The 18,773-nt window shown below is 37.7% G+C and overlaps 1 protein-coding gene across 1 annotated transcript in view; it reads left to right on the forward strand.

Annotated features, from left to right (window-relative positions):
* Positions 1–18,773, forward strand: part of DDX10 (DEAD-box helicase 10) — a 319,725-nt gene that overhangs the window by 16,078 nt on the left and 284,874 nt on the right. Inside the window, exons 3-9 of the mRNA XM_069554961.1 lie at positions 415–475; positions 1,500–1,630; positions 2,663–2,821; positions 3,888–4,008; positions 4,875–5,064; positions 10,112–10,238; positions 13,422–13,584. Of these exons, the coding sequence (XP_069411062.1) occupies positions 415–475; positions 1,500–1,630; positions 2,663–2,821; positions 3,888–4,008; positions 4,875–5,064; positions 10,112–10,238; positions 13,422–13,584 (952 nt within the window). The remainder of the gene's footprint in view (positions 1–414; positions 476–1,499; positions 1,631–2,662; positions 2,822–3,887; positions 4,009–4,874; positions 5,065–10,111; positions 10,239–13,421; positions 13,585–18,773) is intronic.

Raw genomic sequence — 18,773 nt, forward strand, 5'->3', positions numbered from 1 at the left:
TCATTTTGCCCCTTACTTCCTAAACTGATATTATTTGAAGAATGGGCTGACAGTAAATTTTCTTCCTAAAATTGACGTGACGATGTCTTATTGTGTTGTTAACATTTTAGAGGTTTTTGGGGATATTGAAGGTAGCAGTATGTGGTAGTAGTGTGTATGTTGAGTGAAGTTTTCTTTTTTTTTTTTAAGTAGAAATGATTACAAAGTTATATTTTTGATGATAGCTTCCTCAAGGCATATTTTTTCCAGAGGGAATGATGGTTTTTAACTAGAGTGATGCTTGAATTTATTCCTGTAGTACAAATGATGAGCTAAGCAGCACAGTTTAGACAAAAATTAGTTTTGTTGCAAAACAAATGAATGATGCAGTATGTTATTTTGTGTTGTCTAATGTAGTCCCCTTTTACTTTTCAGATAAATGTAAATGAAATTACAAGATTTTCAGATTTTCCCTTGTCCAAAAAAACACTGAAAGGTAAGTTCATAGTGATCTTGGGATATATTGTTGGACTTCTTGATGCCTTTTTATAAATGGGAAAAAGTTTAGAGAAAGTTTAACCTGAAAAAAAAAAATCTTACTTTGGCAAGTAATTTTGATATCACGAAAGCCTGTAACAAGAAACAGTGTTAATTAAGTTTTACTGATTTGTTATTCTCATTCTTTCTGGACTGGTTAAGAGATAGTAGTAAAAAATCCAAGGTGCCAGGGCCTCCAAGTAATTAAAATGTTAATTAAAATAAGCAAGAGAACAAACAAAAGTGTGATACCTTTTTTTTTGTATTGATTTGCTAGTGCCTTCAGAACAAAAATAACAGACTGGGTGGCTTAAACAATAGAAAATTGTTTTATCATAGTTCTGGAAGTCTGTGATCAATTGCTGGCAGAGGTGGTTTCCTCCGAGGGCCATAATGGAGGCGTCTGTTTCAGGCCTGTCTCCTTGGTTTACAGATGGTCAGCCCCCTGGTGCTTCGTAAAGTAGTTGTCTCTCTGTGTACTCAAACCCCTAGTGTTTGTTTTTGTGTCCAAAATTTCCCTTTTTGTAAGGACATCAGTCAGATTGGATTGGCTTCCCTGGTAGCTCAGAGAATAAACCATCTGCCTGCAATGCAGGAGACCCGGGTTCAATCCCTGGGTTAGGAAGATCCCCTGGAGCAGGAAATGGCAACCCACTCCAGTATTCTTGCCTGGATAATCCCATGGACAGAGGAGCCTGGTAGGCTACAATCCACTGGGTCCCAAAGAGTTGGACACTGAGCGACTTCACTTTCTTCCTTTCTTTCAGATTGGATTAAGGCCCACTCTAATGGACTCATTTTAACTTAATCACCTCTTTAATCACCTGTCTCCAAATATGGTTGCGGTCTAAATACTGGTGGTTGGGATTCAACATATGAATTCTGGGAGTGAGGGGTGCACAGGTCAGCACCCCTGAACTGTGGATGCCCACATGCGTCAGGGATGCTCTAAAGTGTCATTTTCTTCCCCTGTGTACTGGCAGGTTTGCAAGAAGCCCAGTACCGTTTGGTAACTGAGATACAGAAGCAGACCATTGGGTTGGCTTTGCAAGGTAAAGATGTTCTCGGGGCTGCCAAGACTGGATCTGGCAAGACTTTGGCCTTTCTTGTTCCAGTAAGTGGTTTTTTCATGTTGGGTCAGGTCCTTTGTTACATGATTTTCAAGCATTCTGTGCCTAGGCAGAAATAGATAATTATGTGAAGAGTTGTTTGGTAGAAATGGATAATTAGTGGTTTGGTGTTGGGTTTCCTTGGCTAGAATGCTGGCTCTATCAGACAGGTGCCACATCTCTCTTGTTACCTGTTGTATTTCCCAAGTCCTAATATAGCACCTCGCATGTGGTGGGCACTCCATCACTTACTGAAGGAATAAATTGTTATATGTGTTCACAAGCCTGAATTCCTGAAGGTTATGGGGTGTTCCAGGGTGGCAAGTCAGAGTGGTTCTGCTCTGCAGTGAGCCTGATGGGGTGGCGGGGAGTGCTGTTTCTGTTCTCTTGCAAACCTGCGAGTCGCATTTATGCTTGCCACTTGTTTAGAATAAAGCCGAAACATGCTCACTCTAAAGTCATTCATTGAGATTTTTCTGGAACATTGTCTTTTATAGCAGTAAAACAATAGAGCCTCTGAGGAATTCACTTATATCTGTTATGTGGTTGGTCTCATAGTTTTTAATTTCTGCTGAATAATCACATTTGGTTTTTGGTTCCGAGTGTTACAAAGTCATTTTTCTCTCAAATCTTAATTTTTTATAGCAACATTTTGAAAATTCTAGTCACTGTAGCAGTTATACAAAGTTTATTTTAATGTGGCTTCTGTTCAGAAAATGATGACAAATATTTTTCTGGAATATGTTTTAATGGCCTGTGGGCTGTACAGACCTTCCACTGATCGCCAGTCTCCTCATGGCTTGTCTCCGGTAGCAGCTGAGCTGCCATGGGGCTTCTGTTCCTTCCCTCTGTGATTTGGGGAAGGATGCTCTGATGGATAGAAGGAAAAGAAGAAACAAAGCAAACAGTTTCTTCTGATTGAGACTCATGATGGTATGCTTTCTGCTTGGAAGGTGCCTCTGATTTGGAGTGGCAAGGCAGTCAAAAAGCTGGCTCTCTGAAGGACTTATTGAATGTGGATTTTTTTCTTTTTTGAGGTGCTGGAAGCCTTGTATCGCCTGCAGTGGACCTCAGCAGATGGGCTGGGGGTTCTGATTATATCACCTACAAGAGAACTGGCCTATCAGACATTTGAGGTTCTCCGAAAAGTAGGGAAGAATCATGACTTTTCAGCTGGCCTCATCATTGGTGGAAAGGTTTGTCTTTTTATCCTTGTCCTTCTTTCTTTCCTTCCTTCCATGCCTTATGTGGAGCATTATGGCAGTTGACCAGGAAGCAGTGGAGATTTCATCTAAACAGACAGGCTAGCCCCCTAGACAGTAGGGGGTAACATCCTGGTGTGGTCACTATCATCTAGAACCTTTGAGTTTTGCAGGTCCAGAAAGTTTGTTTTGTCAGGATATCTGGACTGATCACATTCTCTGAGATTAATTAATTCCCACTAACATGAAAAATCTATTTGTTAATATTCATTGGGAAAGGTATCATTTCAGTATGTGGATTAGTTCCTTTCATAAAGTATCTGAGAGGTTGAATAATTCAGAACATTGCTGGGTCAGCAGCAGAAGATAGGAAGGTGAATAGAAGGTAGTTTTGAGGAGTGTTTATTTTAGGTCCTGGTAAAGCCTGCTGCTTTACTTCTTTTTCTTTTAGTTTACCTGGACTGCTTGTTTCTGCTGAAGTCTCTTCTAGGTTGTGAGGATAAATACTTGAATTCTTGAATTTATATGTAGACATGCCCAAGAAAAGAATCAATATCACAAGTCCTCACATACTCATGTACCTGTCACCCAGCTTTAACAAATAACATTCTGTGGCCCTTCTTTCGAGGAGGGATTTTCTAGAAATTGGAGAACTCAACTCTTTTTTTGCAGTCCAGGAAATTCAGTGAGTGATATCACAGAGCCTGTTCATTGTTCCTGGATTCTGACTTAAAGATTGGGTTTAATTCTAGTTTTTAAGTCGATTCTGGCAGACACAGGAGGAGGTAAAGACTTAGAGCATTCACGTATTTCTCATGGCTTCAAAATCCTGCATATGATTAAGGATCTAGAGGAACTCTGAGTTCTTTAGTTCTTAACTAAGGACTTGTAATTGGCCCAGAAATTTGGAGAGGCTGTAGAAACATAAGGGAGAAGCTACATTTATTTCTAGAGTATCTACATTGCTATGATGAAATGCCACATGTAGATGGCTTATATAGTTCTGGTACACAGGCTGCTCAGTGATGTGTCTGTAATCAAAGGAAACAACTGTTTTCAGGATCTGAAGCATGAAGCTGAGAGGATCAATAACATAAACATACTTGTTTGCACACCGGGTCGGCTTCTTCAACACATGGATGAAACAATATGTTTTCATGCTACCAATCTCCAAATGTTAGGTAAGTCTAATGAATCTTTATGAAAATAATCTCAGTCTTAGGAGCAAGCTCTAATAAATTTTAGTGATAGAAATGTTTTATTGAATAAATACTGTGATTAAAAATCTTAAAAAGAACTCGAAGCAATTTTTTTGACATATAGTTCTAAATCCAGAGAGTACAACTGAGACCTTTTTAAGTCAGAAGAGTCAGAAAGAGATAAGCACTCCACTGCATATGAAATTAGATTCCTCAGTGTTTGACACTGCTAAGAGTTATCTTTTAAGGTGAAAGATAAAAATTACCTACTTATGATGTTACCTATTGTGTATTTTTTAAATCAACTTTTTGTCTCGGAATAATTTTAGCTTTATAGAATAGTTGCAGTGGTAGTACAGACAGTTCCTCTATACCCTTCCTTCCCTCAGTTTCCCCATTATAACATATTCTGTAACTTTGGTACCTTTGCCAAAGTAAGTTACTAACATTGGCGTGTGTGTGTGTGCCCCTGCTGAGTTTCTCAGTCGTGTCTGACTCTTTGTGACCCCATATACTGTAGCCAGCCTGCCTCTTCTGTCCATGGAATTTTTCAGGCAAGAATATTGGAATGGGTTACCATTTCCTCCTTCAGAGGATTTCCCCAACCCTGCCCCTCCACCAGGGATCGAACCCAAGTCTCCTGCATTGGCAGGCAGATTCTTTACCACTGAGCCACCTGGGAAGCCCTAACATTAGTGTATTTATTTAATAATTCCAAACTTCTTTTTGTATTTCACCAGTTTTTCAACTAAATCCCTTGTTCTAGAATCCTGTCCAGAATACCATATTGCTTTTAGCTTAATGTATATGTTAAATATTGTAGTTGAGTGTGCATTTTTCCTTTTTAGTTCTTGATGAAGCAGATAGAATCTTGGATATGGGCTTTGCTGACACCATGAATGCTATTATTGAAAACCTTCCCAAGAAACGTCAGACTTTGCTTTTCTCAGCTACACAAACCAAATCTGTAAAGGACCTTGCACGCTTGAGTTTGAAAAATCCTGAGTATGTTTGGGTTCATGAAAAGGCAAAATACAGGTATGTATTATTTAAAATCATATTTGAATCAAAATCAGGGTTCTTTTTTTAATTGAGAATTTAATATTTCAAATTAATATGCATTTCTAGGAAAGCATATTAATGTTACTGATTAAATATGCAAAGCATAGTGAATATAGTGGTAAAAATTATTTAAATTCTCAGTACACCTTTAAATGTGAGACAACTCTAATGTAGTAGTTCCCAAATTGTGGTGTGGGGAACAAATTCCCCTCATAAAATGGGAATAAGGTGGGAAAACGTGTACCTGGATAGTTAAATAGCAAATGTTGAGTTACGGCAAAGCAGTTTTTTCTTAAGACTTCTCAGACCTTTGATATTTTTATGAATATTGTGATTCTTAAAAGCAGTGGGAGATGAATAAAGCTTTCTGCATTTATCAAAATTATTTTGGTTTAGAATCTTTTTTTTTTTAGCTGTATTATGCAGGGCAGTGGAAACAGTGTCAGATTTTATTTTGGGGGGCTCCAAAATCACTGCAGATGGTGATTGCAGCCATGAAATTAAAAGGCGCTTACTCCTTGGAAGGAAAGTTATGATCAACCTAGATGGCATATTCAAAAGCAGGGACATTACTTTGCCAACAAAGGTCCGTCTAGTCAAGGCTATGGTTTTTCCAGTGGTCATGTATGGATGTGAGAGTTGGACTGTGAAGAAAGCTGAGTGCCGAAGAATTGATGCTTTTGAACTGTGGTGCTGGAGAAGACTCTTGAGAGTCCCTTGGACTGCAAGGAGATCCAACCAGTCCATTCTAAAGGAGATCAGTTCTGGGTGTTCTTTGGAAGGAATGGTGCTGAAGCTGAAACTCCAGTACTTTGGCCACCTGATGCGAAGAGTTGACTCATTGGAAAAGACTCTGATGCTGGGAGGGATTGGGGGCAGGAGGAGAAGGGGACGACAGAGGATGAGATGGCTGGATGGCATCACGGACTCGATGGATGTGAGTTTGAGTGAACTCCAGGAGTTGGTGATGGACAGGGAGGCCTGGCGTGCTGCGATTCATGGGGTCGCAAAGAGTCAGACACGACTGAGTGACTGAACTGAACTGAATGTGCTATGGAGCACATTTTATCAAATGCATTAATATTTAGCAAAATACTTTTCTATTTAAAACATTCCAGCAACGGCTGTTTTGTTTTGGTCTCACTAAAACTGGAAAGTAAGATATGTGTCTGTTTGTCTGTGTCAGCCATCTCCTACTTTTTTGATACCAGGGACCAATTTTGTGGAAGACAAGTTTTCTACTGACACTGGGGGTGGGGTGGGGTGGGGTGCACTGGTTTCTGAATGATTCAAGCTTAGTAGGTTTCACGCTCCTTTGAGAACCTAGTGCTGCCGATCTGACAGGAGACAGAGGTCAGGTGGTAATGAGATGGGGAGTGGCAGTAAATGCACTTGAAGCTTTGCTCGCTCACTTCCTGCTCTGAGACCTGATTCCTACCAGGGCACAACTGCTACCACGGCTGGGGACTCCTGGTCTTTGTGGCAGTAGAAGGGGTGTGTGTATGTGTGTGAGAGATTATATGTAAATGGATTGGGGGAAATATGTTTTAAAGTATATTTTGATATTATGACAGCTGAAAATGTAGGTATGTTTGGTATGAATCATACATACATATATATATACATGCAGACTGTGGACAGATACGACTTTGAGAAACGTTTTCCAGTGACTTTAAATTAAATCTGTGTTGATGATCTCAGTGTGGGCTCACCCCTACCATTATCTCTGTCTTTCACTTCTTGCTGTGAAATGCTAGCATGAAAAGAAATATATTGGGAAAATGAATTGAGTTATCCTCTTGGAAAGTCTTTAAATGCAGGGAATATGGGCATTTAGGGCCACCTTGACTTTGTTCAACCAATAGATGTCTAGGATTAAAAAAAGCCTGAGAAGAGGCTAAATTCTATACTTCCTGATGATCCTAATGAATGAACTTTGGAAAATCTGAGTTCTGGTAGCTTTGGTTATCAAGAACTCCTCAGAAGGTATGGTTACCTCCTTGGCTTACCATTGAGTAGACATTGGTTTTGTTTTAAAGTTGTGTTGAGATAGCTATTGAAATTCTTAGTACAATTAATTTGTTAGTCTAAAGACTGTTTAGGTCTTTCGATTTTCTTTCTTTCTTTATTTTTTTTTGTCTGTTTGCTTTCTTCCTGTTTTGACTTCCCTGGTGGCTCAGATGGTAAGACGTCTGTCTACAATGTGGGAGACCTGTGTTCAATCCCTGGGTTGGGAAGTTCCCTGGAGAAGGAAAAGGCAACCCACCCCAGTACTCTTGCCTAGAAAATCCCATGGACGGAGGAGCCTGGTGTCCATGGGGTTGCAAAGAGTCGGACATGACTGAGCGACTTCACTTTAACTTTCTCTTCCTGTTTTAAAAACTCGCTAGTGTCTTTACTAGACACCTATTTTTCAATATTAGATGGTCTCTAAATTGCAAATTAATTGTACTAATTATCCCTGTCCCCAGTTTCTGTAGATAATAGTTGGTCTTTATCTGTAGATCATAGAGTTAGTTAGAAAAAACTGAGTGTAAAAATTGTTTACTTCACAAATAATTCTTGAAAGCAGTTCCATCATTTGTAAAAGATGTGACTTTCAGAAAACATTTTAGAAGGTAGAAGGCAGATATTTAGCAACATAATTTACAAAACTGCAGCTTATCTGGTAATGACTGCAATACTCTGTAATTTCAAATTCACCAGAAGCACTATAAAAAGCAGCTGCTGTTGAATTTTGTTTAATATTGTTATTGAATTTTCCCCTTTGCCAGCTTTACAGTTTGGTTCATAAACCCTGAGAGATTATGTTTGAGAATATTTTAAGGCATAAAAGAACATTTACTGTCAAATTGTAAAGGATCAGAAAAATCAGAGTTGAATCTTTCTGAGTAGTGTATCAGATTATATGCAGAAGTACACCAGTGTGTTTCTTTTATATTGCTGTCAGTTCAGTCATGTCCGACTCTGCGACCCCATGGACTGCAGCATGCCAGGCTTCCCTGTCCACCAACTCCCGGAGCTTGCTCAAACTCATGTCCATCGAGTCACTGATGCCATTCAACCATCTCATCCTCTGACATCCCCTTCTCCTCTTGTCATCAGTGTTTCCCAGCATCAGGGTCTTCTCCAGTGAGTCAGTTCTTTGCATGAGGTGGCCAAAGTATTGGAGATTCAGCTTCAGCATCAGTCCTTCCAATGAATATTCAGGACTGATTTCCTTTAGGATAGACTGATTTGATCTCCTTGCAGTTCAAGGGACTCTCAAGAGTCTTCTCCAACACCACAGTTCAAAAGCATCAAGTCTTCGGTGCTCAGCTTTCTTTATAGTCCAACTCTTCACTTCCATACATGACTTCTGGAAAAACCATAGCTTTGACTAGACGGACCTTTGTTGGCAAAGTGATGTCTCTGCTTTTTAATATGCTGTCTAGGTTGGTCGTAACTTTTCTTCCAAGGAGCAGGCATCTTTTAATTTCATGGCTGCAGTCACCATCTGCAGTGATTTTGGAGCCCAAGAAAATGAAGTCAGCCACTGTTTCCACTGTTTCCCCATCTATTTGCCATGACGTGATGGGACTGGATACCATGATCTTAGTTTTCTGAATTTTGAGTTTTAAGCCAGCTTTTTCATCCTCCTCTTTCACTTTCATCAAGAGGCTTCCCTTTTTTCCCTTTATATAAACACGCACCCAAGGGATGCCTGTATGTGCATGAATGTATATATACCTTCAGTCCCATAAATGGTATCAAATTTTGCTTCTTTCAGTTAACAATATTCCCTAGTGATCACATCATAGCACTATATAGATTCCTCATTCCTTTTTTGTAGTTGTATGTTACATAATTGTGTGGATGTACAGTGGTTCATTCCACAGGTTTTTTACTGATGGACATATGGGTTGATTTCCATCTTTTTTTTTTTTTTGCCATGTAAATTAAATGATAGTATATCTTTTTGTGTTTTTACCAGATTATTTTTTGCAACAGAATCCTAAAAGTAGGTTTATTAGTTCAAAGAGTAAATGCATGTGTATTTCTCTATAACATTTTTATTATGAGACATTTCAAACTTGTACGGTTGAAAGAAGTTTACAGTTAAAACCCTATACCCACCACCTGGATGCTACTTGATGGTAGCATCCATTTACTGTCCATTTATCCATCCCTCTGTATATCAACCCATCTTATTTTTGATGCATTTCAAAGAAATTGGCAGAGATCTGTACACTTCCTTTAAACATTTCAGTACGTATATCAGTAGCTAGAGTTAAATATTTGTATAGAGATTTTCTTTCTTGATATAAGATTTACATATAATACTATGAACAAATTGAGTAAATCTGCTCAGTTTTGATAAATGTGTATGTCTCTGAAACCCAAGGCCCCACTAAGAGGTGGAACCTTAGTATCAGCCCAGCAAGTTCCCTTATATCCTTCAATTGATCCTTGACCCTACCGTTGTAGAGGTGACCCCTGTTTGTATGTGTATATCTATATATATGTGTGTGTGTATATATATATATATATATATATATATATATGTTTAAACTTTTTATTTTATATTGGAGTATAGCTGATTAACAGTGTTGTGATTCAACCATACGTATACGTGTATCCATTCTCCCCCAAACTCCCCTCCCATCTAGGCTGCCGCATAATATTGAGCAGTGTTCCCTATGCTGTACAGTAGGTCCTTGTTGGCTATCCATTTTAAATATAGCAGTGTGTACACGGCAATCCCAAACTCCCTAACTATTCCTTTCCCCATTTTTCCCCCTTGGAGATCAAGTATATTTTTGATATTTAATCTGTAAATGATTTTGAGTGTATTTTGGACATAATGCTGTATTCATTTCCTAAGGGGCAATAGAGGAAGTTGTTTTGGGGATATGTATGTATGTGTGTATGAAAGATTTGCTTGGGAGGCATACCATTATTAACATTTGTTTTACTTTTCGGTCTGGATTTCAAAGTTACCAATGTGACATATTTTTAATATTTTCCCTATTATTTGCATAAGCACCCCTGCTACTTTGGAACAGAACTACATAGTTTGTGAGCTGCAGCAAAAAATAAGTGTGCTGTATTCCTTTTTGAGAAGCCACCTGAAGAAGAAAAGTATTGTATTTTTCTCCAGTTGTAAAGAGGTACTTAGTGTTTATTGTTCTTAAGTTGTTCATGTTGAATTATCACGTATAAATTTCAAATTTCAGTTATAAAATGCTACTTTTCTTTTTTAATAACGCAGGGCTAAATGTGAAGAAATTTGTAGATAATGAGAATCTTGTGTCTTCATTTTTAAAGGAACCCATGGATGAGACTTCAAGCTCAATAAGGAAAGGCAAAAAATGTTTTTACTTCAGTGTTGTTAGCATCTAGCACAATACTTAGAATATGGTAGTCCTCAGTAAATATTGGTAGAACAACAGTTGAATGGCTAGGCTAACTAGAGGTCTTTATGACCTAATGTCTACCTTACCCTCTGTGAATACGCCATTTATTTCCCTGCCTCTTTGTCTTTGTTCATGCTGATCTGCTTATCTCCCTGTGTTCCTCTGTCTGGAGGAATGATTACTGTCCTTTAAGGCTAAGCTCAAGCTCAAGTTTTATGCCTGAAAGTCCTTTCCTGACACTCCCCAATCCTCTTTTGACAATGAATTGCACCTTCCTTTGTCCTTTGGTAGTGTTTTCATTGTATCTGCCTTTGTTTATCAGCATTTCTTGAACACTAGTCATGTGCTTATAAGTAAAGGATTCAGTGATGTATAAGAAAACTTGGTCTTTTCTCTTTAAGAGAAGAAACTATGGTTTGTTTTTGTATGTTACTTTTCTTTTACTATATTTCAGATTTCCTGAGAACATACAGTTGTTGGTATATAGTAGATTGATTTCTAGATGTATAGCTTTTGCAGTAGCTTAGCATGATGAATATGCAGTGAGTTTTCCTCCAATTTATGGGGAAGATAAGTAGTGTTCTGTCTCTATTTTGAGGAAAGCACAGAACTGCATTATTTTTCCATGTAAGGAATGACTTCAGATTTTTTAGGACTTCTTTTAGATTTTTAGAATTTTATATTTTCCTAAAGAATGGATGTTTTTCATATTTACATACAAGAAAATAATTTTAAGGGTTAATGTTTAAAGTTTTTACTCTGTAATACTCTGCTTTGCCTCTTCACAGTGGAAAAAGTGTACTCTGCCCTTTTTTGATCTATATTCTTTCTATACCTCTTCAGTTCTGTGACTTTAAATGCTGTCTGTATTCTAACAATTGCCAAATCTACATCTTAAGCCTTGACTTCTTTCCTGAGCCCCTGACTTGTATATCCATTTGACTTCTAGATATTTCCATTTGGGTAAGCAATTTAAGATTTCCTATTTCTGAGATCTGCTCCCTCCAACTCTTCCCCATCTCATTAAATGATCAAATCTTAAATTCTTTCCTGTCTTTAACTCACATTCAATCTGTTGACAGTTGTTAGTTTTACCACCTCTCACCACCCCTCTTGCTACCATGCAGTTTAAACCATGCTTAACTTTTTCTTAGGCTCTCGGTTGATCTTCCGTTTCTGTAGTTCTTCCATTTCCATGTGTGCTTCCCTGAGATTGGTTGCCTAAGAGTGTATATGCGGTCTTGTCTGTGGGTTTGTTTTCATCTCCGCTTTCACAGTAGCCTTTTAAAAAACCTTAGAAAAGGAAAGGAGGAGTCCCTTATGCCTAGTCTTACTGGTGTATTGTCTCAGGATCAGAGAATCTTCCTAGCACTAGAGTATTATATGAGAAAATGAATAACTTTAATGCTGGGGTAGTGAGTCAATTTTGTAATTTGGTCGTTTCCCATTCTTTCAACAAAATTTGAAGGAAGACTTAATGGAGTTACTAGCTGATAGATGTGGAGAAGGAAATGTCAGCCCACTCCAGTATTATTGCCTGGAGAATCCTGTAAACGGAGGAGCCTGGTGGGCTGCTGTCCATGGGGTCGCACAGAGTCAGACATGACTGAAGCGACTTAGCAGCAGCAGCTGATAGATGAAATTTTTGTAATATATCATTGTGACATATTTTATAGGAACTCAAAAAGTTAAGGTTCTTTCTAGTCCATTTTCTGTATTTTCATGAAAAAGATGTTCTTAACACCTATATTAGAGAAATGGAATAAAATGATGCTGGACTCTGCCTCAGTTTAGCAATCACTAGTATTCATTTGAAGTATGTTAAACTATAGAAAAATAAAACTAAAGCAACAGCTTCATCTAGTCTCATGTATTGAGAAAGATAATAGAATTTTATTTTTTAAATCAAATTCTAACATCTCTTTTTTTGGCCAGTTCTAGGCAATAGCAACCCACTCCAGTGTTCTTGCCTGGAAAATCCCATGGATGGAGGAGCCTGGTAGGCTGCAGTCCATGGGGTCGCAAAGAGTCGGACACGACTGAGCGACTTCACTTTCACTTTTCCCTTTGATGCATTGGAGAAGGAAATGGCAACCCACTCCAGTGTTCTTGCCTGGAGAATCCCAGGGATGGGGGAGCCTGGTGGGCTGCCATCTGTGGGGTCACACAGAGTCAGACACGTCTGAAGCGACTTAGCAGCAGCAGCAGCAGCATACTAATAATTGTAATAGTAACTGACTCTGAGAACTTTTAATGCAGCTTTATGGCTACAGAAAATTAAAATTAAAACATATATACATAGTTTTGTTGTTGAAAGTAATGAATTGTGATAAAGTAATCAATAAGAGACTTTGCATAAAACAACATAAAATTCTGTGAGGTCAGGAATAGAAATATGAATTCAAGGAGGAAAAGAAATGATGTAAAATTTTTCTGTTAAAGAAGAGGTTTTTCACGTTTTGTTAGCAATTTTCCTATTTTAAAGACTGTTCTAGAGCAATCTTAGGTTTGCAGCAAAATTGAGGGGCCCTGCCCCACACATGTGTATTCTCCCCTATTATTTTTTTATGTATTTTGAAATAACTGGTGATGGATATCAAATTGTGCTGTTTAGAATCTGTTGGATACATTTATGAGAGGTAAGTCTTTACTTTAAAATACATTTAAATTTACCAGAAATGACGTTCTTTGTAACCACTTAGAAATGTCAGATACTTAACGTAACAATTTGGGGAAAGCATATTTATTTCAAAATTCTTTTAGGAAAAATAATATGAGCAAAAATGTTTGAAGACCACAGCTCCAGACTACATTTCCTTCTCTCTATTCTGTGCTTTAATTAGACGTGTGCTCCATAATGCATTTTTCTGTTCATCTTGTAAGCTTACTTCCTGCTGTTATCCAGAAGTACCAAGTCATTTTTCGGTTAATGCCTAGGTTCAGTATCTGTACCGAGTGTTCTGCCGGCTGCGTCCTGGTGTTTCCCTCCTTGCCCTGCATGGGCGACAGCAGCAGATGAGAAGAATGGAAGTCTATAACGAATTTGTTCGCAAGAGAGCTGCAGTGCTCTTTGCTACTGATATTGCAGCCAGGGGCCTGGGTAAGAAAACTTCTTTTGAGAAAATTTTCTGTGATCAGGGGCTTATAAAGGGTATATTTTGGTAATTCAAATAGTTTGACTCAAATAATTGAGCTTTCTTATTTTATAGAAGAAAAATAAATTGACAACTGAGATGACTAAACTAAGGATATGTCAGTGAAAAGTTTTGTATTAGTTTCACTTTTTGTGCTCTTATTTTCTCATGATAGTAATTGCATCACAGGATCTGAAGCAGCCTACAGAATCAAAGGAAAGTTAAAAATTTAAAGATATGAAAAAAATTGTTTCTATTGGAAACTTGACAAATACTGTTACAAGAAAAATCAATGAAATCCATCTTTTCTTCAAACATTTTACTTTTTAAGATCACTACATTTAATGTGTTTAAACTTTGAAAAAGCCACTATAATATACAACTGACGGCTTTGTGGGAGTGGGATGGGATATGGAAGTAATTACAGAGGAAAACTAGAGGTAAGAAAAAGGATGAAGAGAAATAAGTGGTAATTTGAATTCTTCTATCAATCTTATTGCACTGATTATTGTGGCAGGTTTTAAACATACATGAAGAAATTGAGCCTAAAGTACCCTTGTTATACATAGTACCCAGTTTGAGTGGTTATCTTTTTCTTGATCTCCCTTAGTGCCTGTGTCCTGTCCCTCTGGGAGTGTTTTAAAGTATATCTAAGTCATTGTATTAGTCCATTCGCATGTAAGTGGCAGCAGTAGTCAAGTATGCATATTTTTAAAGATCGATAGGCTGTTTCTCAGCCCCAAGAACTCATTCTGACTACCTTCTCCTACTCCCTAATCCCTCATTACTGTTTTGAATATGTAGTTTTGAAACATTTTAGTTATGTTTATATCTCCTTGTATTACACTCTGATTCTACCTGACCTTCCTGATTTTTGAACCTTAGATAGTTTAGGTCAATGTAAGCAATTAATTCAGCCCTGGGATTTCTTTGGAAGGAATGATGCTAAAGTTGAAACTCCAGTACTTTGACCACCTCATGTGAAGAGTTGACTCATTGGAAAAGACTCTGATGCTGGGAGGGATTGGGGGCAGGAGGAGAAGGGGACGACTGAGGATGAGATGGCTGGATGGCATCACGGACTTGAGGGACGTGAGTTTGAGTGAACTCTGGGAGTTGGTGATGGACAGGGAGGCCTGGCGTGCTGCGATTCGTGGGGTCGCAGAGTCAGTCATGACTGAGCAGCTGAACTGAACTGAACTGAAGCAATTACTTATATTGCACATGTAATATGTATTCTCTATATATCACAGTGAACAAATATAACTATTTTGTTATATTTTCCTTGCAGTTTGTTAAAGAAGCCAACTATTTACTAGATGTAGTTGGAATTCTTTTTGTCCCCTTTCCCAGTCTTTGAATGAAGGCGCTTCACCTCTTGTCTGTGATAGAATTCAGGAGGTCTGTGAACGTAGATGGAAAAAAAAATGATATATATATATTTACTAGCCTTTAACTGAATTTAATATTTTCTTCAATTATACCTGGAAGCACTGAACTGTTGTGTTAGTATCTGTAACCTTGTCATCAGTTGAAATCGTGTTGTTCAGTTGCTCAGTTGTGTCTGATTCTTTGTGATCCATGGACTGCAGCACAACATGCTTCTCTGTCCTTCACTATCTCCCGGAGTTTTCTCAAAATCAGGTCCGTTGGGTCGATGATGCCATTCAAACATCTCATCCTCTGTCACCCCCTTCTCCTCCTGCCCTCAGTCTTTCCCAGCTTCAGGGTCTTTTCCAGTGAGTCAGCTCTTCACATCAGGTGGCCAGAATATTGGGGTTTCAGCTTCTGTATCAGTCCTTCCAGTGAAAATTCAGGGTTGATTTCCTTTAGTATTGACTGGATTCAATCCTAGGATTGAATCAAATCCTTTAGGATTTGATCTCTTTGCAGTCCTAGGGACTCTCAAGAGTCTTCTCCAGCACTGCAGTTCAAAAGCATCAATTCTTTGGTGCTCAGCCTTCTTTGTGGTCCATCTTTCACATCTATGTGATTATTGCAAAAACCATAGCTTTGAATATATGTACCTTTGTTGGCAAAGTGATGTCTCTGCTTTTTAATACACTGTCTAGGTTTGTCATAGCTGTTCTTTCAAGGAGCAAGCGTCTTAAAATTTCATGGCTGCAGTCACCATCTGCAGTGATATGGAAGCCCAAGAAAATAAAGTCTGTCACTGTTTCCATTGTTTCCCCATCTATTTGCCATGAAGTGATGGGACCGGATGCCATGATCTGAGTTTTTTGAATGTTGAATTTTAAGCCAGGTTTTTCACTCTCCTCTTTCACCTTCATCACGAGGCTCTTTAGTCCCTCTTTGCTTTCTGCCATTAGGGTCGTGTCATCTGCATGTCTGAGGTCATTGACATTTCTCCTGGCAGTCTTGATTCCAGCTTGTGATTCATCCAGCCTGGCATTTTGCATGATGTACATTGCATAGAAGTTAAACAGGCAGAGTGACAATATAGTCTTGACGTACTCCTTTTTCCAATTTGAACCAGTTCCTTGTTCCATGTTTGGTTCTAACTGTTACTTCTTGACCTGGAATTCCATCAACTCCACTAGCTTTGTTCGTAGTAATGCTTCCTAAGGCCTCTTGACTTTACACTCTAGGATGTCTGGCTCTAGGTGAGTGACCACACCAGCATGGTTGTCTGGGTCACTGAGACCTTTTTTGTACAGTTCTGTGTATTCTTGCTGCTGCTTCTTAATCTCTTCTACTTCTGTTAGGTCCTTAGCATTTCTGTCTTTTATTGTGCCTTTTTTTGCATGAAATATTCCCTTGGTATCTCTAATATCTCTTGAAGAGATTCTAATCTTTCTCATAGATATTTTCATTTTATATTGTAGTTTCTGTAGATATCTTGCAGTATTGTTTATACTTAATACAATTTTGATATTATGGTGGTCGATACATAAGTAAGTTATGTTATTTAATATGTCAGTGAATAAGCATATATATTGCTATATAAACAATTCAATTCAATTGTTCAATATTATTCAATATTATTTCATTATAATTATTTTCTCTTATAATCCTGTATGTTTTGCTTTATGCACTTAAAAATACTCTGAAAAGGGGTTTGTAGGTTTTAACTATGGCACAAAAAATGTCAAGAAACTCTTTTTTAATTTTAAAAAGCTTATTTGATTGTATTCATGAGCAATGTATAGTATTATCTTAGGTTTTTATGAAGTTTTATAAAACAGTATTGTACATCCCAGTTTATGACTTGCTTTTTCAATCTTTCATGTTGACGTGTACATTTCCAATGTATTTGTGTCGTGTGTTTCATGGTATGGCCAGGAATATCTTTAGAGTATACCAGTATCTTTTTTAAACCTTATTTTATTCTTAATTTTTTCCAGTTCTATTTCTTAATGAATAATATGGGTAAAAATGAGTTATGAGACATAGTAGTCCCTGCTTTACCCACTCCTCACTCTCCAGAAGCAATGATTTCTCTTAGTATTTAGCTTCATATTTCTAAGCAGTTTTCTTATATTAATGATTGAGTTAAAATTAGTTCAGTTTTGTGTTTTCCATTCTATTCTATTTCCATTTCCATTCTATTTTCTCTGACATCCAGCAGGTGTCACCTGTTTAGTTTCCTAACAGTTCAAACATAGTCTGTTTCTTTTTCTCCGGGGACCTTCTCATTGCAGCCTTTTGTCTGCAGCTCTAATCTGAACTGGTTGCTCCATAAGCCTGATGCACATGATACTTTCCTTTCCAGATATGTCTCTTCCTTTTTTTTTGACTTATTAATAATACTGTTATTTTTTAAATGAAAACTCATCCTTTAATAGCTTCTTAAGTAAAAGTGTATGGGAGGTACATTTTTTGAATTATTACTTGTGTTATGATGTCTTATTCTTAAGTGACAATTGACTGAGAATTGAAATCTAGTTTGAAACAATTTTCTCTAAAAACTTTGCAGATAGTGCTCCATTATCTTATAGTAGTCAGTATTATGTTGACAAGACCTTCGCTTTTCTGATTTTGGTTTTTGTAGGCTGTTTTTCTTATTCTGCCTTTTCTTAGGGTTTTCTTTTTATCTACACAGTCCTGAAATTTTATGATAATGTGCTTTAGTGTGAGGTCCCATTTGGTGTATAGACATTCAGTATGTTTTTTCAATTTAGACCAGCACTATTCAATAGAATTTCCTATGATCATTGAAATGTTCTGTGTTTGCACTGTCTAATACTGTAGATACTAGCTAAACATGACAATTGTCCACTTGAAATGTGTCCAGTGCAATGAGGAAAGAATTATTTTATTAAATTTTAATTTAAACTTGACTAAAGTTTCTGTATTGAGCAGCACATGATAGAGACTCATGTCTTTCCTTTGCAAGAAATACACTTCTGAATTCCTCTTTGGTGATTTGATTAACTAAAGTTTCAGTATTTATTTTCACTATGCAATTATTGCTTACTAATGGGGAATTTGTGTACTTTGATTCTTTCTTTCTCATATCTTTTTTATAGTATTTTTCCCCTTCCCCCTCTTATGTACTTTTTCTGGAAGAATATTTGACCTCTTTGATCAATCCTCTAGTTTTCCTGTTTCTATTGTTGCCATCTTATTGTGTCTTTCTTGTTATTTCTGGGAGATTTCTTGATCTTATAACTTTTCTGATTAAAATTTTAGTTAAGTACCAAATGTTTCTCTTTTATAGCCTCTTATTCTCATCTGACGGATGCAGTGTTTTATTTCTCTGGAGGTAGTGGGTTAAAGTTCTCTTCACATTGTTTCTGCTTCTGCCGGTTTCATTTTTACTCCTCCGTCTGTCTTTTCACTTTTTGAGACTTTTCCCGATTGTCCTCAGTTGGTTGTGTTTTATTATATTTAGCAGTGAAACATCAGAAAAGATTATTTGAAGTGATTAGTATGTGGATGATGGCTCTTGACTAATGGCCTTCATTGCGAAGGGATTTTGGATGGAGTCGATCATCTTGTGGAGGACTCAAGACGTCAACCTCTATTCAGTATTTTTTGAAGATTGAGTCTCTCCAGATAAGCATATGTCACTTTCGAGAGTACAACATTAAGCTTGCTACTGGCTCTGTAGAAACCTGGCTAGGAAGTAGACATAGAGGGCTCCCACTCCGGCTTCACTCAGTACCCTGTTTTCAAGGGCTTTAGTGCCTCT

The sequence above is a fragment of the Ovis canadensis genome, chromosome 15, assembly GCF_042477335.2.
Source record: "Ovis canadensis isolate MfBH-ARS-UI-01 breed Bighorn chromosome 15, ARS-UI_OviCan_v2, whole genome shotgun sequence".
Lineage (NCBI taxonomy): Eukaryota > Metazoa > Chordata > Mammalia > Artiodactyla > Bovidae > Ovis > Ovis canadensis.